This window comes from Marasmius oreades, chromosome 3 (genome assembly GCF_018924745.1).
Source record: "Marasmius oreades isolate 03SP1 chromosome 3, whole genome shotgun sequence".
In the NCBI taxonomy this organism is placed as follows: domain Eukaryota; kingdom Fungi; phylum Basidiomycota; class Agaricomycetes; order Agaricales; family Marasmiaceae; genus Marasmius; species Marasmius oreades.
This window is the reverse complement of record NC_057325.1, coordinates 1,376,225-1,393,668: the sequence shown is the minus strand read 5'-3', so window position 1 is coordinate 1,393,668 and position 17,444 is coordinate 1,376,225. Positions and strand designations below refer to the sequence as shown.

The 17,444-nt window shown below is 48.1% G+C and overlaps 8 protein-coding genes across 9 annotated transcripts; 3 read left to right on the top strand and 5 right to left on the bottom strand.

The window, feature by feature from the left end:
- Positions 1 to 69: 69 nt before the first annotated feature.
- On the top strand, positions 70 to 1,258 carry E1B28_005781 (uncharacterized protein; the record flags this gene model as incomplete). Its single annotated transcript, XM_043150367.1, has 6 exons — positions 70 to 152; positions 202 to 325; positions 375 to 382; positions 444 to 955; positions 1,009 to 1,101; positions 1,163 to 1,258. Exons 2-6 carry the CDS (start codon positions 282 to 284, stop codon positions 1,256 to 1,258), a joined length of 753 nt encoding a protein of 250 aa, XP_043011454.1. The 5' UTR covers positions 70 to 152; positions 202 to 281.
- A 238-nt stretch (positions 1,259 to 1,496) lies between these two features.
- E1B28_005780 (uncharacterized protein) lies at positions 1,497 to 2,120 on the top strand (the record flags this gene model as incomplete). Its single annotated transcript, XM_043150366.1, has 2 exons — positions 1,497 to 1,820; positions 1,869 to 2,120. The coding sequence occupies 2 exons, from the start codon at positions 1,497 to 1,499 to the stop codon at positions 2,118 to 2,120; spliced, it is 576 nt and encodes a 191-aa protein (XP_043011453.1).
- A 121-nt stretch (positions 2,121 to 2,241) lies between these two features.
- On the bottom strand, positions 2,242 to 3,849 carry E1B28_005779 (uncharacterized protein; the record flags this gene model as incomplete). The annotated part of the gene is made up of 12 exons (XM_043150365.1): positions 2,242 to 2,315; positions 2,375 to 2,431; positions 2,490 to 2,498; positions 2,557 to 2,635; positions 2,699 to 2,813; positions 2,878 to 2,991; positions 3,056 to 3,089; positions 3,144 to 3,213; positions 3,270 to 3,315; positions 3,374 to 3,406; positions 3,464 to 3,628; positions 3,695 to 3,849. The coding sequence occupies 12 exons, from the start codon at positions 3,847 to 3,849 to the stop codon at positions 2,242 to 2,244; spliced, it is 951 nt and encodes a 316-aa protein (XP_043011452.1).
- Positions 3,850 to 5,110: 1,261 nt separating this feature from the next.
- E1B28_005778 (uncharacterized protein) lies at positions 5,111 to 5,704 on the bottom strand (the record flags this gene model as incomplete). The annotated part of the gene is made up of 1 exon (XM_043150364.1): positions 5,111 to 5,704. The coding sequence occupies one exon, from the start codon at positions 5,702 to 5,704 to the stop codon at positions 5,111 to 5,113; it is 594 nt and encodes a 197-aa protein (XP_043011451.1).
- Positions 5,705 to 6,137: 433 nt separating this feature from the next.
- Positions 6,138 to 8,713, top strand: E1B28_005777 (uncharacterized protein). Its single transcript, XM_043150363.1, has 7 exons — positions 6,138 to 6,514; positions 6,565 to 6,754; positions 6,802 to 6,928; positions 6,980 to 7,282; positions 7,339 to 8,062; positions 8,122 to 8,370; positions 8,426 to 8,713. The coding sequence occupies exons 1-7, from the start codon at positions 6,184 to 6,186 to the stop codon at positions 8,536 to 8,538; spliced, it is 2,037 nt and encodes a 678-aa protein (XP_043011450.1). The 5' UTR covers positions 6,138 to 6,183; the 3' UTR covers positions 8,539 to 8,713.
- A 1,867-nt stretch (positions 8,714 to 10,580) lies between these two features.
- Positions 10,581 to 11,258, bottom strand: E1B28_005776 (uncharacterized protein; the record flags this gene model as incomplete). Its single annotated transcript, XM_043150362.1, has 3 exons — positions 10,581 to 10,739; positions 10,792 to 10,855; positions 10,906 to 11,258. 3 exons carry the CDS (start codon positions 11,256 to 11,258, stop codon positions 10,581 to 10,583), a joined length of 576 nt encoding a protein of 191 aa, XP_043011449.1.
- A 908-nt stretch (positions 11,259 to 12,166) lies between these two features.
- On the bottom strand, positions 12,167 to 13,348 carry UBC1 (Ubiquitin-conjugating enzyme E2 1). The gene is made up of 6 exons (XM_043150361.1): positions 13,250 to 13,348; positions 13,064 to 13,116; positions 12,865 to 12,960; positions 12,624 to 12,807; positions 12,440 to 12,566; positions 12,167 to 12,381 (listed from the first exon to the last, which is right to left on the bottom strand). The coding sequence occupies exons 2-6, from the start codon at positions 13,085 to 13,087 to the stop codon at positions 12,369 to 12,371; spliced, it is 444 nt and encodes a 147-aa protein (XP_043011448.1). The 5' UTR covers positions 13,088 to 13,116; positions 13,250 to 13,348; the 3' UTR covers positions 12,167 to 12,368.
- Positions 13,349 to 13,477: 129 nt separating this feature from the next.
- E1B28_005774 (uncharacterized protein) lies at positions 13,478 to 17,430 on the bottom strand. Of its 2 annotated transcripts, none has more exons than XM_043150360.1 (4): positions 17,102 to 17,430; positions 13,982 to 17,053; positions 13,886 to 13,928; positions 13,478 to 13,824 (listed from the first exon to the last, which is right to left on the bottom strand). In XM_043150360.1, the coding sequence occupies exons 1-2, from the start codon at positions 17,331 to 17,333 to the stop codon at positions 14,406 to 14,408; spliced, it is 2,880 nt and encodes a 959-aa protein (XP_043011447.1). In that variant the 5' UTR covers positions 17,334 to 17,430; the 3' UTR covers positions 13,478 to 13,824; positions 13,886 to 13,928; positions 13,982 to 14,405. The 2 variants fall into 2 exon arrangements, with proteins under 2 accessions (XP_043011447.1, XP_043011446.1); XM_043150359.1 differs by having other exon boundaries at positions 13,886 to 14,384; positions 14,473 to 17,053.
- Positions 17,431 to 17,444: the final 14 nt, after the last annotated feature.

Here is a 17,444-nt window from a genome sequence, read left to right as displayed (position 1 = left end):
CCATTGGTGACGGCTGGAATTGACCCGTAGCGTGGGAATCACACCAGACCCCCCTAAACGCGTACTACACGTGTAGCTCGTGCGCGGCATGTGTCGAACTGCACGGAATCGATTTCCATCGCTACCACCACGATATGCTCACGGTAACATTCGTACGTCGGTAGTTCCTTCTCTGTTCCCAAACTCACATGCTTCCAACAGATCAGACACGGAGAATCCGAAGATAACATTGTACGGGCTCAACACAACTCTTTGACATACTCACAACACGCGTGTTAGAAATGGATCTGGGCAGGATGGAAAGACTCCCCTCTGTCTGCTCACGGTGTGTCTCTTGATCGTCGTCCTTCAATGCTGGTTTAACCTGGAAGTAGGCAGAAAGGTACAACAATCAAATATCCTGTATATCCGAGGACATCTAACGGTTCGATTGACTTAGCAAGCAGCAGCAGCAGGAAAGTTCTTTTCCACCACCAAATTCACCGCTATCTACGCCTCTCCACTTCTACGTGCCTTACAAACAGCCGAAGCCGTTCGCGACGCGAACCAACATCCTCCGTCAACTATAATTCAAAACCCAAAACTCCGCGAACAACACTTCGGTATCGCCGAGGGCAACTCCTGGGAATCCGCCATTCCACGAGAAGCTTATTCCACTCTGGAAGAGGGCTTCGCCAACGGTGTTTTCCCGGTCCTTACCGGCCGTGACGAACATTTTCCAGAGGGAGAGAGCTTGAACGACCTGGCAAGGAGAGCCGGAGAGGCAATCCACGAATGTGTTTTACCTCATCTGCAAGGCGGAAATCCAGATGGCCACATCTTACTTGCCAGCCACGGTCTCTGTATCAGCGAACTCGTTGCTGCACTGGTCAGGATGGATCCGGACGCAGACCCTGGTGTGGATTATCGAGGGTTGTTCAACACCGCTTGGACTCGAGCTATTGTCTCTCTAAAGGTGGGTCCCCAAGTTTGATTCCTTGCATTTTGCATTGACCATATGAATTAAAGGACCCAGCTTTGAAACAGTTTCAAGTGTCAAAACCACCCGCTTTGAATGTGACCATCACCGATTTCAATGTATCCACTCACCTACAGGACGTCGTGGGCTATTTTTCTCCTTGTTGGTAGGAGGGTTCATGTTTGACCTAAATGCCTCCCATAGGGCGTGCTACCCGTCAAGACGGCTGACGCGAAGCAAGCTTTCTTCGCAGGTAAAGCAGATGCGGTTTTCTCTCCCGCCGCTAGTGAGAAACTTTAGAATGCGAGACGCTTTGATTTAGAAGGGCGACTAAAATAGATGATTTTACACACCATTCCGAATACAAGAATGATTGCGTATCCGATTAAGTGTACAATCCCAGGCCGGGCGATTTACTATTGAGTAAATTTTTGACTTTTGTAGACAGACGTGATCTTGTGACGGCCCCCTGCGAGCTTCCTATCTACCGACACCAATGTCCGTGTTTAAACCCTCCATCTAAGCCAGAACAACAAAAATGGAAAACACTGACGATCCATTCCGAAATCCTGGCCTATCCTCACCCATCATCCTTGTCTTCATGGCGATCGGCGTCTGTTGTGCTGCCGGACTGTCATTCTTCGCTTGGAGACGATGGATATTAGCACATAATCATCCTGCAGTCTTTCAAACCCATCCAAATCCAAATCTAACCGGAATGAGGTCGCCGCGGTATTGGACGAGGTCCGAAGCTGAACCTGATGCCACTGGAGCAAGGGGGTTGGGGTTTGATGTAGGCAGGAAGCCGGTCTTGTTCGATTTATGGACGTCGGGTGGTAGTTCTGATTGGGGCCAGATATTAGTATGTTATGCGAGGTTTCATTCGATTTGTGTACTCATCGTGTTTTAGCCTTTATCCTTGACGTTCACAACGAATAACGAATGCACTCATCTCTCAACGCCTTCCTTGTCTTCATCTGTAAAGACCCATGACCAGTCCTCGAATATTACTATCGATCATGACATCGACACCCGAGAGACAGCGCAAATCGCTTTGAGCATAGCTTTTCCTGACGAGTATCGGAAAGGACAACTGAGCCTAGGCCAGTACGCCATTGGTGTCACAGATGTGGATATAGTTACCACGGTAAACAAGTCTTAGTTCGCCATGATGTAGGACCATTGTATTATAGATGTAACCCAGGACAATCCAAAAAAATTTCATTCTCATTCACCATACGTGTTATCCATAAATACAGAGGAGTTCAACAACCCCTAGAGGGTTATGCGTATGTCTTGAGCCAGGCAAAGTCGAAGAATGCGTTTGTGAATGCTGAAGGGTTGTTGTTCACAAAGTCTGGGCGTTCGTTGTCAGAAAGATGTTTCCGAACGACTTGGCAACCGTTTCAAACTCACCGACACATGAAGACGGGCAGCCCGAATTGCCATACACAGCACCTGCCCAATCACCACCTAGAGTACATGTGTGTCGTCAGCGGAATCAGAAGTTAATAATAACAAATCTTCTCACAGAAAGTCACTGAAAGAGCGCATCAGTTTCAGGACAACAAATGCAAAAAGGACGATGTAACACGCACGATTAATCACGATATTGTGAGGACCGAATTTGGAAGATATCGGGCACGACGTGCTGGGGAAATTGGCAACCGGTGTACCCTGCAAGTGAGCAGACAACCTATCAGACTCACTCAAACACATTTGATTTTTTTTAAGACCCACCCAAGTATCCGTATTAATAGAAGTAGCACCATCTCTCACTTGCGATGGTACACTGCCAGAATTACGGGGCCAGAACCAAATCTTGATGGCTGAATTAGTTCGCTCCATTGCATACCTAAGTTTTTCAAGGATCAGTCGCATCGTACCCAAGAACATACGCAACCTGGAAAGAAACTTACCACCCACCACCAACGTTATTGAGCGCCGGTCCATAGCTATTCCCGTCGTTGAATCGTACACCACATCCAGAGTTACCGGTGGCTGCAACATCACAGTTGTTCTGCAATGGAGTTCTGAAAGAAAAAGACGCGAAGGACGTCAAAGCGAGTCGACAGGACTTCACAAGCCGTCACTTACCCAGTTTCCGAACGAGAGGCCGGCATGGTGCAACCTGATGGATGGGGTCTCAATATCACAAGAGATAAAACAAGAAACCAAAACATACCAGAATTCGTATGCAGAGTGCCTTGATTAGGACCTTGATCGTTCACACCTTCCAGAATATCTATCTCGCCCTGCCCAGACACGCTTAAACCTATGCAATATGAATAAACCGTGAAATGATACCCACATTATTCGGCCAGTTTGAGCCAACAGTCCAAACAGCAGGCCAAGTACTGGCGGAAGACCATTATAAAAAAATGAACCGACTTTCGAAGTGTTAAAAATACATACCCACAGCCTTGAGGCATGTGCCGGATGTTGAATCTGAGTTGATTCATCAGAACGACGGATATACATACAACACGAAATTATGAAACTCACATCATAACACCAGTGGTATATTGTCTGTTCGATACGATCCGAACAGAGTTTCTTCCTGGTCCACTGGCACTGAGAGTAGTTTTAGAGTCCGCCCGGAGGACGAAAGTATCACTAGAAGCGAAGGTTAAATTCTGGCTTCGGGCAGTCCCTGCGTCCACGTAGTTCCTGACAACCCGAAGCAACATCAGAAATATGAACCAAAAAAGTCTGGCGTGAACCTGAGGAGCTTACACTCTTCCGTGGGTGGGGTCGGCAATCGCTTCGTAGGAGAAAGCGCTGAGAAATCCCGAGCCCGCAATATTCTCCTGCTGGCCGTACGAGGCTCCCAATGCCCAAGGCAAAAGCAAGAGAAGTCCAAGCAGCGAGTGGATCAACCCAGAGGCCATCTTTCGGGAGTCTGTTAAGTGTGAGGAGAAGTGTACAGAGACGTATCTCTCTTTTAAAGCCCACGGGAAGAGTACCGTATGGCTAGATTACCCATTTTGTAGACAATGGTTACGCTCTCTTTGCAGCGGACTTTCGGAATCGTCGGTTAAGCCAAATCAGCGGTTTCAAGATTGCCAGCTGGTTAGGAAGTGTGAGTATGCTTAAGTTGCTAATTTGGATCTTTCGGGTTCCCAAGAGTGTTGCCGAGATCATTGATGAATTAGTAGTTTCACCATATGGCGCACGTAGGCGCACGAGTGAAGGAATGAAAAGGAATACATGGAGGGCGAAGATGAATACGACCGGATTGTATAGAATGCCGAAGTCCAGCTCGACTTGTTCAGTTTGGAGGAAAAACAACGGGGCGGCATGAGGGACAGCATGGGTGCAAAGAGAACATGAGGCCAGTCGCCAGTATGACTACAGAAGAAGACGACCTGTCAGCAGATGCAGGACAAACACCGAACGCGAAGACCACACAGTGGGGGCCGATCCAGAGTCAGTTCATCCATATGCACGGAAAGCCTTTATTCCAATGCAACATGGCCGTGGCGATCGCTTGAACACCTCATGAGATTGTACTAAAAATTCACTGTATCATGATCATGAGCGTAGAAACACATCAGTCGATACTTACTTATCCGCTGGTGCATATGCTGTTTTCACCTGTCCCGAAGTTCCGGATGCCCACAAGCGCCCATAATCTCCCGAATTTTCATGGTAATCAGTGAGAGGCGATAGAACGAGGTGTATTCATGGCTTTGAGAAAAATTGCTTCGGCGAAGAAGTACCGAGTAGCATATGTGCAAAATCTACAATATCGATCAGTTTGAAGGCCATCCATGGAAAACTGGTCTTGCCTCCGCGTATTGGATATTTATGGGTTTTTCACCGTTCTGAGAACAGGTAACATGGCCAACATAAACTGGTATCTCATAGAAGTCGTTGGCGTGTAAATGCGAGGCTATTACAAATGCGCGCGCAAGGTGCAAATCTGAGTCCCCAGAGGGAGCGACTGTATTGTCCAGAAACGGGGGGGGGAAAGTATACAGGCTTCGGAAATTGAGTGTTTGTACTCAAGTTGCGAGAAACGGCCGAGTTAACCGCAATCTGGCACATGTGGTCAAGTACTGTTCGACGGATGGCGGGGTCTAGACGTATGACCTTCGGCATCCTACGGGGTCCAGAGAAGGATTTAAATTCCTGATAATAATATGACTTCTAATGAAGCGATGCGGGTATAAGATGAGCTGCCGAAAATTGAGGTTGATGGGCCCGACGCAGTGACAAAATACACCCATCCATTATTGGGCCATTATTGCCAGTCCGGATAGAAGGCGCGATAGACAGGCCACCGAAAAAAGAATGTTGCAAAAGACAGTCGATTCTCTTCATTCCTTTGTCCCATGTCTGTCGAGGGTGATGTGATACCTGAACTCGGGCATTAAAGACATCCATGATACGCGATCGCTGTTTCTGGCACAAAGTGTTAAACTCGTCACTGGTGTACTGAGTTTGTAAGCAATTGTATATGGCTTCGAGCACATCCTTAACGGTGACCCCGTGGCGATTATGCACATGTATTGGCCAATCGTGAGGGAAAACACCACACGATATTTGCAAGCGAGTGACCGGAGGTTGTGTGGCAGGCGTAGAAAACTCTTCGTGAGTGAGGGAATGATGGTGAGGGTATATACATCTGGCAGAGGAGAGTGGAGGGTTGCGTATGTCCCAAAAAAGAGTATAACAGAAGCCGCCACGAGATTCCATTGCGAAGGGTTGATATTCGAGTAGATAATGTAATTTGGTGATCATGGTAGTGAAGGATGAGAAAGGATGTTGAGCGGGGAAAGTGATGTTTTTGTGTCGTCGATGGATGGAAAAAGAAGAAACACCATTATAACAGGTCGAACGGGACAATGATGGGGTCGAGAACAATGCACAACAGCCAATGGGAGCGCTGGCGCTGAGACCTGAGGCGCTAATCACTCGGGCGGGTGAAACCTTTTGGGCGTCGGACGCTTGGAGCACAGAGGTGACAAATGATCAAGGACGACTCACAAACCATCGACGTGATTAAGGTGACCGGAGCGTTGAATAGAGCTGAAACGCGGGTATGATTCCAGAACCGTCAGTGTGAATACCAAGTGATACTGTCCAGAAGACACGTCGTCGTCGGACGATAGAGAGAAGATCAACCTGACGTAATCCTTAGCCACGCTTTCCTGACAAACAAGCATAAGCACACGTTCAGCTTCTCAACTTGTACTCATCATCGGCCGCAGTGAGGAGCCATGTCGCGTACGTCGACGCCTGTACGCGCCATACCCTCAAATCTGTCCAGTAAATCAGCCCTTTCAGCTCCTTCTCCCGTTCAAACATACGAACCATTCGTGAAAGCCACTCTTCGCCAACGTCTCACCTCCAAAGTCTTTCTGCTTTCTGCAATATTTAGCTGGTTCCAGGCATTCTGTTGGTCAATTTGGGCTCGCGGCGGATTCAGGTTCTTGGGGTTTAGCGGTGTCTTGATGTCACTTATTCAACCGCTGACAATCTTGGGTGGATTAGCCAATTGGATGGTGGTCGCAGTCCCTGTTGTGGTTCTCCGAAAGTTGTATCTGCACCGTGAGTATTAAGGTGCCTCTTACATATACGCGTTGTTAAATCCTTTTTAGCGGCACGAACGCGAGCAAGTTCTCCAGCGAAAACTTGGCATGCAGCCTGGGTGAAACCAAGCACAAGACGGTCCCTCTCAGTGCTTTGCGCATCTGCACTTCTTTCTACCGCAATCTCTGTCCTCTCTGCACACTTGGTCGAAACTGATGTCCAAGGAGATCCCAGGCTCTCCCTCTTTGTCCAATCAAAGTAAGTATTCATGCCTACTCACCAACTGTCATGCTCATCATTCCCAGAAAGCACCCTCAATACCTCAATGGCAGACTCATATTCTTAATCATTACACAGCTCATCATGGCGGGCAGTTTCATTGTTAGGGACGTGATGCTTGATCGTTTCGTTTTCCGCTGGAGCTTCTCACAGGTACCGTCCCCTTATCCTGTTCACCTCTGAAAAGCTGACCTTCAGGCACAGGTCAAGTTTGGCTTGCTCGACCTCTTTCAAGCCATATTGTTCGCCGCCGTTCTCACCTCTGCATCCATGGCAGTAGCGGCCTATGTTTTCGCTCTTCTTAGGTTGTCACTTCCCGTCCTCTACAGAATTCCCGTTCTACCCATGCTGTTACGGCCATTTACTGCACATTTCCTCCGTGGTTCGTGGACGTTTCTTCTACCATTCTACCATTACCGGCTTCTGGTCCGAGCATGGTTCCTCGGTTTCACGACGATAGCCAACTGGGAATTTTCTGAGGCACTCTTCGACTCGTTCATTTCGCAGGTCAGCATTCACCACGACTCTGTTAATGTATCAAGAATTGACCTCAGCTTCTAAAGCCGATTAGGGTGTCGCATTATACTGCTGACGCCACTGTAACGATGGTTTCCGGTGTCACCTCTTTGGATCGTACATTCAAATTCTTCGCACTATTAGAACTCCAAGAGTTTGCTGCGGATTCATCTTCAACCGGGAGTACGCGCAGGACAGAGTTTTTCGGAAACCAGAAATACTCTCCCCCCTTATGGAGCCAACTGTGTCGAGAGTTACTTATCCTTCTCGGCCAAGATTATCAACTATTCCTACGTCGAGGTGCCCCATTGTCACTTGCACCTCCGCCTGCGAAGGAAGTGGTATCTCGGCCCGTTAATGGGCCTCCTATGACCCCGACTCAACTCATCAATAAACCGATATTCCAGTCCGGTAAAAAATCGCCGATAAAAACCGTCCTTGACTCACTAGCTGCAGATGGGTCTCTTTCACAAGCTGTGGAGGCGGGAGCTGAAGCGGCACATCTGCCGGAAGCCTTGAAGAGCGTGGAAGATGCCCTCTTTAAGCCTGGCTTGGAGAAGAGTAAAGGGGAGGTCACCAAAGGTATTAACGGTGCCAAGTCCCTAATGGAACGCACAAAAACTGCGTTTTACGGCGCCACGCAGGGATTCACCCCTCAATGGATGGGCACGGCATTATCTGGTGCAAGAAGCTGGTGGTCAGAAGATAGACTAAGCAAGATTGCGGAAGGATGTGTGCCGTTCCGCGAGCTGGATGCTGCTGCTATAGATGGTGGGTATTCAAGTCTGTGTCCTACAAATATTGATTTAACGAACCTTCACCTTATGCAGTGTTATCCCGTTTAGTTTGTGCGTCTTTGAAGGAGGATCGGTACGGGGTCGTTCAACGAGATACTCCGAAGATACTGGAGGCCATGCTATCGTTCTTATCAGCGATCGAGGAATATCAGCTTGAAATCAATGCTCGCCTTGAACCACCTTCAACTCAAGAGCAAGCAACGGCTGAAGAAGTTGTGCAGAGGGAAGCCTTGCGGATGGAGATCGAGAAAGCAGGTGAACACCTCGGTGTGATCTGCAATGGTCAGTAAATTTTGGAATCTATCAACGAACTTCCCTGACGGCCATCTCCTCCCAGAATTGAAAGAGGGAGTTGGTCGAATCGTACAAACTTTCGGGGACAAATTACAAGCATTCAAATTCCCTCCCCATACAGCACGAAAACTTCAGGGTTTCTTGGATTATTGCTAGGATGTGGTACCGGATGATCCTGAGATATATTTTCTACATTAATACCGAACCAATAAACTGTAGACTGTGGAGTCTAATTTCCTGGTCTGGATCTATCTAAGCTAATGTCACACGGCTAACCTGTCTGTCCTGCCTTCTTTCACCATTCCAGAACGACCATGAAGGGCTACAACGCAAGCGTAGCGGAGCGGACATCGGACGTGGAGGATAGGAAGGACAAAGGTGCAGAGGATGTGTAAGGTACGAGTTCGTGAATCAGCTCAACTGGCTGTTCTTTGGTCACTCAGACTGTATGGTCTTTATTGAAAACATATCCTCAGACCAAAGTGTGAGTCAAGTCCTACAGGGATCATTGCATCAAGACCCATAAATTTCAACCAGGCCAAACTCCGAGTTGCAGGTTGCTTACCACCGCAAGTTTAACCGCCAACCGCACTCAATGAGAAAAGCAATCACTCACGACGCCTTCTCGTTCTGCGTTTCAGGTGTTTACTCAGGAGCCAGACTAAGGTCTTCTATAACTGAAATATGCTTTTGCCACCTATTCTCGCGCAGGTTCTTGTAATGAAATTTCTGTCAAGGATGATCGGAGTTTCAGAAATCCTTCAGCGCAATTTCAGTGCTTATTCAGCTGGATCCCCGTAGCGCGTTCTTTTTCACGAACGTCAGACATTCCGCGATATTAACCCAGTCGAGTAACCGCCTTGACGTCGAGTTTCACTAAGTCACACCAGACCCCGAACCACCTCTCAGACTACCCCCAGACAGCAATGGGATCTTACGGGAGCGTCTCGATTGTGTCAAAAGAGTCGAATTACAATTCGGTATCCAGACGGTTAGGCTCCCGGTAAACTTTCAAATAACCGTTGAATCGCGCAGGTGCAGAAGTGCGCAGCCCCACTCGTTCGATCGAAGAGGACCAATAAAATACACGCTGATATTACTTGCCTGGTATCTAAGAGCATCCCGCTTTTATCTTGTAGCCGAGGACTCGACATATCGGTGCAAGGGACGAGCCTGAGGAGGCCAACGACCCAGCAACCTCGACTACCTGAGATTCGAGTGATCACTGCGTCCAATATGCGGAGTTATCGCGTGACTCGATGGCTTTAGGTTACCCAAACCAACCAGGGCGGACCAAATATACGAGGAAATGCGAGTTGCTAGACTAGTAACCAGTGCATGGGTGTACATTTGGTGCCCGATTACATTTCATGAAGTGGACGCCAAGTGGACACATACGCCACACTGGCTACATATCACCATGCGAAAGTCCCTAAGCCACCACATTGCACCGGGACTCAGATCGTTACCATATGTATCAGGTTGAACGAAGTCTGCCGCACCGTTTGATACAAGTTGATCTGAGATCGCCGCCCGAGCAAAGGTTCAGTGGTGATCGAGGAAAGTCGAGGAACCACACGGGTAGTATAAATGACGAGTGCCAGGCTTGCAGCCTCACCAAGCTGAACAAAGGAAAACTGGGTGCGGGGCTCACTTCTAATTAGTCGAGCGGCTCATCCTTGAAGAACGTCACGGAGCCAATGACTGTGGCCCGTTGTGGAGTGCATGATGATATGATTAGGGTGACCAGTGGGCCGCCGGGGTCGGACTCCAAGCTTTCAACAAGTCCTCTAAAGGTCCCCCTCCGCATGGCGTGAAACATTATAATGGTTGTCCGCAGTCTGGGTTTTCACTTTGGATGTAAAGGCACGACCTAGATGTCGCCCAACGCTTTACTACTGCCAATGTGCATGGCACAGATACTCACATCATGATAATACTCAAGATTTCATTTAGTTTTATCCAATCGAAATCGTGTTATCGTGTCGATTACAACTATTAGTGATGGTACACGTTACAGGAACCTTTGTAGTCTATATACGATACGAATAATTTAAGGTTGAAGGTATTCTACTACATATGGGCTAAATGTCCATTGTCATGATAGTCCTTTGAGTCGCGGATAGATAAGCAATAACGCGGAATTATGTAGTCGTTGAATTTCGTGGTTCATTATTAATGGCGTCACTTTCAAGGGGTCAGTCGATATTGCGCCCACATTGCAATAGCAAAGTTGCAGTCACAGCAACGTCAAGAAGACCCGAGTGCAGTGCTTCGCCAGTCAAGTCGAGTGTAATTGTATTGTGACCTCTTGTGATTCGTGCGAGAAACTGTGGGTTCCCGTTACCCGTGTACAACTAAGAATGATTCAGAGAAGTCCTGGTTCTATGTAATAGGACATACACATACGTTAATGGATTTATCGTCGGGAGCCCAGACATATCGTTTCTCGGAAACAGTCATTTTCCGTGAACTGTTTGCACTCGTATCAGAATAAACGACGAGGAGAGCTATGAAACGAACCATTTGTCTGGGGATAAGGATATCCAATCTTTGACGTACTGCTTGGACATGACGCCTCGTACCTCGACCAGAGGGTGAGCTTGCCATTCAACAAGTGCAAGGCTTTTCCCTTTAGCATCCCTGACTATTGTGTATCCCGGCTGTTGAGGGTCTGTAACGATATAGTGGGTTGGACGTTGTGAAGGTCCAATGACAGTGCAGTTGAACAGATCGGGATTGAACGACGTGAGATAGAATGTAACCAGATTTGCAGCGGGTGGTGGCGTGGCGTAGGGCAGAGCGCCGTAGATCGAAGGGGAAGACTGCCCATTGTACCATCCGGCAAAAGGATTGGTATTGGTGAAGCGATTCATGGTCGAATCAAATTCGATGGTAGGGAGGAAAAATTTTGAAGGAGCCTGAAAGGAGGACAGAAACTATCCGTTCGATGCTGAAGGAAACAACGTTGGATGAAAGAATGGGAAAAGGCAGCTGTGGTTTGACATCGAGGAGCTTCTTCATATACCTAACGAGAAACACCGACGGAAATGGGAAATGAAGCCACAGTACGTCGGGGGAAGTAGTCGCACAGTTTCAGATGGGGGTTTCGGGGAAGGGTGAATGAGTCGTTTCGGAAGGTTGGGGTCAGTTTGACTCGGTTGAAGCACATGAATACAGAAGTGGAATGAGCAAGGTTTTTCAGAAACGGATTGCTAGTCAATTGAGGATGTCGAGACTGCAATGTCTTGATATCTTAACAATTCGATGGCAGTGTTACCAGTACATAAACGAGGGGCCATGCACATGGCTAAACGGCTCTCGTCCCGACAAATGGAGCAGTCTGCAGCGCTGAACATTAGATTCCATTTCCGAAGTTCCTTCACAGACCAATTCTGGCTCATAAACAGGTCAATTCCTTTAAGTTTCTGTGATCTAAATTCCTTACCTATGAATCAGGACTACTATGCCGACGGGTCGAATACGCCGCATTCCGCGCAATGCAGACTGCGGTTACTTGCCGTTGCCGCTTTTCTAGAGATCCAAGTCCGACCTGTAAGCCAGAGTAAATTCCAACAGAGGATGAGAATTAGTATTTCGGCACCAGAGGGGTACTAGATAATCAAACTTAAATATTAGTACGAAGGGTATTTTCAGAGAATTATTACCAGCAGAACTCACGTCGTAAGAAGTACTTCCATCCGCTACTCAAGAACATGGAAGTTGGGACGTCCTACTAAGTAGGAAACCGATTCAAGCGTGGTCATTATCATACGCAGTGTTAAGGCGGTGAACATGTGATAGAGAGTGATTATTTATTTCAGGCACAGGACGCGTAGGTAAGTATCAGTGAGCGCTTGGATGCATTGAGAAGTAGAGAAAAAGGAACTTCATGACTACAGAAGCGATACACGAATTGAGAAGGAAACCGCTCAGATACAACGTACATCCCCACAATACTCCTACCGTATGGCTACCATCCGAGTTTACATAGCATACCTGAAAGGTGACAACCATCATTAGCGAGGCGGACATTATACTAAGAAGTTATTCATACTTCCTAGTCCATTCTCGAGCGGTCGCTTCGTATCGAGTGCGATCCGTCTTGTACAAATGAGCAATGTCAGGAACAAGGGGATCGTCGGGGTTGGGGTCGGTGAGCATTGAACAAATCGATAGGAGGACTAAGAGAGAGCAACTGTCAATTGAGCGTTCTCCAGGCACACAAAATGACGTTGCACCTTTTGATATCGTCAAAGCTGGTGACCACTGGTCCCGCAGGATGTCCAGGCAAATTGAACCATTGGCGTTGATGTTGGGGTGGTAGATCTTCGTGGTGAAACTGACTTTGGGAGGTTTGAAAGGATAGTCGGTGGGGAAACTAATGGAGAGGAAGAAAACACCGCCAGCGTAAGGAGAGTCGCCCTTACATTCGGGGATGATATTAACGAAGCGATTTAGAGCGATAAGAAAATCATTTACCGGCCCCATAATGGTTGCCTGCCATTGAAACATGTTGTCGCCAGTTGGTCCAGCGCTGCAAGATGAGGGTGGATCCCGACCAAGATCAATCAATTCCTAGTAAGACATGAATAAGTAAAGTTGCAAACGCCTCGAGCACGGAATTTATCCCAAAACCGACAGTGCCAGATCATATCACAGAGAGAGCAAAAGGACCCACCTTGTTAATACGCTTGAGGGCCATGGTGAGCGGTTAATGGGGTGAGAAAGAGACTGAACCATCCCCACGAAATCGCACGAGATCAAAGACGGTGAGGGAGAACAGACCAGTCGTTGGAATTGGATGGAGAGAAGGGAAGTAAGTAAAAGTTAGCCCAAGATAAAAGTACAAGTAGCTGATACGTACGATCTAAGACAGAAATTCCAGCCAAAGGTCGTCGATGGCCAGGAGGTGGTGGTGGGGAATAAGCCGTGCGGTAAGGTATGGCTTTGTTATGCAAGCCTCTGTTTGGCTCACTGCATCGCCTTCATCTTTATAAACTTATCACAGTCATCCTTATTCATCGGTCAGAGGTTGATTATTGTTCGCTTCCAGCTCATTCCATTGTTTTCTATGCACGAAAGGTTGTGTGGTGGCGAGAGCCCACAATATCATGAACACAACCTTGGAGTGGGGTAGATCGAGCAATAAAACCCGAAAGAATGTCGACGGAACCCGTAAAACACATTGTTATTTTGTTGGAATTCGTACGGGACTCAAGCTCGGTTGACAAGCACAAATGGGTACACTCTAATCTCCTTGCCCACATCCATAAAATGATAGCCAGTCATATCCACCGTGTCAACCAACGGATACGATTCTGGACAATCATGCATACTAACCTGAAAACCGATGACTACCACAGTTAAGAAACGTTGTCCGGCGCTCTTGAGAGACGTTTGACGACCATGGCACTGCTAGCCAAATAAAGCCGACAAATGCTGTAGAGTTGTAATTCATTGGGTATTCTCGTCGAACTTGAAACGAGATCGAGACACTCACCTTGTTGATTGAAGACGGCCAAAAGGGAATACGGTTGCAACGCCTGTAAAGACTTTTTAAATCATCGTAAAAGATGATCGAGGCCAAAAGATATACATGTATACGCGGGCGAGGATGAGGAAGCACAACGATTCAATGACTTCTTTGTCTGCGCTTAGCGCATTCCCATCCTTGCCCCCATCACATCGCACATCGAACTGTTTATAAGCGCTCCACGAGGGAACCAATCATCCAAAATAACAAAACAAAACAAGAAGAGAGGGAACAAAGCAGGGGAAAAAAGAAAAAGCTCCTTGTATACCGTCACTCATCCTCATCTTCATCATCGCTGAGAATGAGTATACCTCCTCCATGTAGACTTTCTGTAGGCCACATACACTTGAAATCGGTAGTTTGCACAGGCTTTACACTTGACGACGGCACAGAAAGTTTAGACGCCGCCATCGCAGGCAGACCGAGCGCCTGGGGTGCGGACCCACTCCCGTTCACATTCGAAGATCTGGATTGTAAAACAAAAGACTTAGCTGCCTCCAGCTCCACGAACAACCCTGCACCCCGAAACAGAAATTAACAATTCGGCAACGCACCCACTAAGTTCTCGGATACTGGCCATGATTCTATCCTTCTCTTGCTTGGTTGTCGCGTGCATCAGTTTCTCCATCAGTTTCTTGCTCTCAGCTATCTGTTCTTCAAGCTGTTTTTGTCTTGCCGCTAAAAATGCGGCACTTGTTGGAGGTTTGAAATTGGCAGCCTGTGATGCCACTAGCGGTGTTTGACTATGACCAGACACCGGTTTCAGGGTCTGTATTGTCTCTGCGATGAACGAGGTTGCAAGGTCGTCAAGGGATGTCTGGACAAGGGGAGAACGGGGTACTGGGGCTGAAGAAGAAGGGTTTGAGGCGCTTGGTGCAGCGACACTCTGAACCACAGCCTTCACCGAGGAATCGACATCTGCTTTTATTGGCTTTGATGCGGTGACTACCTTCACGGGTGTATCATTACATCCGTTGACCGCAGTGACCTTTTGTCGTCTACTCGCTAACACAAGATTCCGAAGGTGGTTTTCTCTGACCAACTTGGGAGAGACAGCGCCAACGGTGTCCTTATTAGCAGGCACGGGTATCGAGGGTAGGTTAACCTTCTCTTCAATCGGTGATTTGGGAGAGGTAGGCCTGTCGTGCGTTTCCTGGATATCCCCGGGTGCAGGACTGATGACTTTGACTTCTGACGTCGCTTCCGTTCTCTGAAGTAGTTCCAGTTTACTTCGAGCTATCCGTGCCTCCAAGTCCTTCTGTCGAGCAAGTAATACCCGTTTAGTGAATGTTGGTGCCTTCGGTGCATTTTTCATCGCACGCGGCTCCGAAGGAGCTGCAACAGATGAAAGAGATGGCAATGTAGCGGGAGGGAAATCCGTTGGTGAAAAACCCGTTTGTGTATCTAGTGCAGAGGATACAGATGTTCTGGAGGAAAGTGCCAAATTGGCGTCCCCAGTGACGGAACCTATCCAGGAAGGCAGTAAGGGTTTCTGTTCCAGGTCATCGGAGGTGGCAGTCTCCTCTCCAGTACCCTCTGTGGAGTTGGGAAAGTCGCCTTCTTCTATACTCATCACCTCATCGTCCTTCTCCTCATGCGCTGTTGGGATGTTTCTGTTTTCGTCGATGACCACCTTTTTTTGGGAAGAAGGTTGAGAATTTGATCCCGGTTGTTGCGGTGCATTAGAGTCAGCATGTGGATGATACTGAACATTTGGGCACGACCAAGACGCTAACTCATATGGCAACGGATACGATAAAGGAGGTAGGAGCTGAAGCGGAGCCGAAAGAATTGGAAACGAAGGAGGAACTGGAAGTTCGGCAGTATCATTCCTTCGACCTGCAATTTTCTCCTGCTCCAATAAGGCAGCGGCGGCCTCCCTTCGTCTCTCTCTCTCTTCTCGAGCTGACTTGGCCAACCTTGCTTTCCTCTCCTTCTTCGTCTCCTTGGTCAATGACTCAGCCGGAGTCTCGTCCTCAATCTCCCCTTCTTCCAGCTCTGAACGGGTGAACACCAGATCAGGTTTGGAGGGTTTATACCACCAAACTCTAATGAGATCTTCTCTCGGTTTCCCCTTCAGGTCAGTCGAGGGTAGCCTCGAGAGATGATTTCCTAATTTGGGGCTAGCCCATGCCTTGCGTGCTAGTGCATGAGATGCAAACTCGACCAATGCTTTCGCAGAACTAGGGTCTACGGCAAGAAATATCGGGGCACAGCCAGCGGCTTTCTCACCCCACGACATTATGAATCCGGGGTCACGATTCCGCTTTGGCAATTGCTCCATGATGACGGTATTAGAACGGATAGGAGTGTGAGGATAGATGACGTGTGGTTGTGATTGAATAATAGTGTTGGATGAACTTTTGAAACCACTGCGTTTTCCATCGGGGTCTCGATCAACAGGCATCCCAATAATTTTCCTCAGTACGGTTGGAGCGGCCGCAACGGTTGGGATGTTCTCTGCATTCGCGTTGGATGAAACTGCAGGCGGTAGTATTGGTAGCATCGAGGGGGGAGGTGAAGGGACGGGTGGTGGTGGTGGGACGGAAAGAGTGAGAAAACCAGGGGGAAGAGGAGGTGGGGGTAAAGATGAAAGTGGAAAAGTAAATGTCTGAGAGGGTCCGTATGAATCATGGACTCGGTTGGGGGCTGGCGACGGAATAGAAAGATCATGATCCCAAGACGAGAGTTCAAGTTCTGGTGCTAAAGGATCTGCAGCCCTTGCCATCGAGTTGACCCAATCTGACGATGAGAGTCGAGCTTCGTACATATCATCTTCGTCTGGATGGGGACTCTGGGAATGACGATCATTTTCTGGCAGACTAGAGCCATAGGCGATGTCTGGTTCGTTCTGATAGTAAGGATCAAAGTGGTACGGATAGCTGAGAGAATATTCGGGCTCAAAGGTTGGAGGTGCAGGCGAGGATTGAACTGGAGTCGGAAACTCTGATTCTTCTGCCATTCTGCGTCTCACCGCTGCTCTTCCCCTATGAGAATGTTTGGCCTTTTTGTTCTTTACCCCATTTTGCGCCAGATTCTTGCCAGAAGTGGATGCAGGCAAGGCTGAGCTAGGTGATGCAGAGTTGTCGATGCTTTGATTTGACTGCTCTCGCTTGCGTTTCGGTTTTCGAGGTACTGGAAGACAGATAAATCCGAAGCTTTCCTCGAGATGCACAAACTCACCATCATTCACATTTGCGTTGCCAGAATTCTGAACTCGCTGAGTGATATTAGATACGGATTGAGCGGCCACAACTGGACGAGGAGGTAGACCGGGTAGACCCTGTCTGAAAGCTTGTTGATTTGGTATAAAGAAAGAAGTGCTGGCCATATGCGTATGCCTAGGATGTTGTATATCTTCGTCCTCGTCGTCTGAGATAAGTATAGGAGAGCTTCTCGAGCCTTCACCTGGCATTTCAGTGTGAGCCTGCTCAGTAAACAGGACAGTCCAGGTGGACGAAGGTCGGGGTCGAAAGGTCTCAGTTGTTGCAGGAGTTGGAGTTGGACATGGATCTGACTATTGTGA

Bases quoted from the DNA above. Each gene is read 5' to 3' on its own strand.
- E1B28_005777 (XM_043150363.1), top strand. From the start codon at position 6,184: ATGTCGCGTACGTCGACGCCTGTACGCGCCATACCCTCAAATCTGTCC. The intron at 6,515-6,564 runs GTGAGTATTAAG...AATCCTTTTTAG, and splicing joins CCGAAAGTTGTATCTGCACC to CGGCACGAACGCGAGCAAGT. The intron at 6,929-6,979 runs GTACCGTCCCCT...CTTCAGGCACAG, and splicing joins TCCGCTGGAGCTTCTCACAG to GTCAAGTTTGGCTTGCTCGA.
- UBC1 (XM_043150361.1), bottom strand. From the start codon at position 13,087: ATGGCCCTCAAGCGTATTAACAAG. The intron at 12,961-13,063 runs GTGGGTCCTTTT...ATGTCTTACTAG, and splicing joins CCCTCAAGCGTATTAACAAG to GAATTGATTGATCTTGGTCG. The intron at 12,808-12,864 runs GTAAATGATTTT...CCCGAATGTAAG, and splicing joins AGGCAACCATTATGGGGCCG to GGCGACTCTCCTTACGCTGG.
- E1B28_005774 (XM_043150359.1), bottom strand. From the start codon at position 17,333: ATGCCAGGTGAAGGCTCGAGAAGCTCTCCTATACTTATCTCAGACGAC. The intron at 17,054-17,101 runs GTGAGTTTGTGC...TCTGTCTTCCAG, and splicing joins CAACGCAAATGTGAATGATG to TACCTCGAAAACCGAAACGC. The intron at 14,385-14,472 runs GTGCGTTGCCGA...TTTACAATCCAG, and splicing joins AGTATCCGAGAACTTAGTGG to ATCTTCGAATGTGAACGGGA.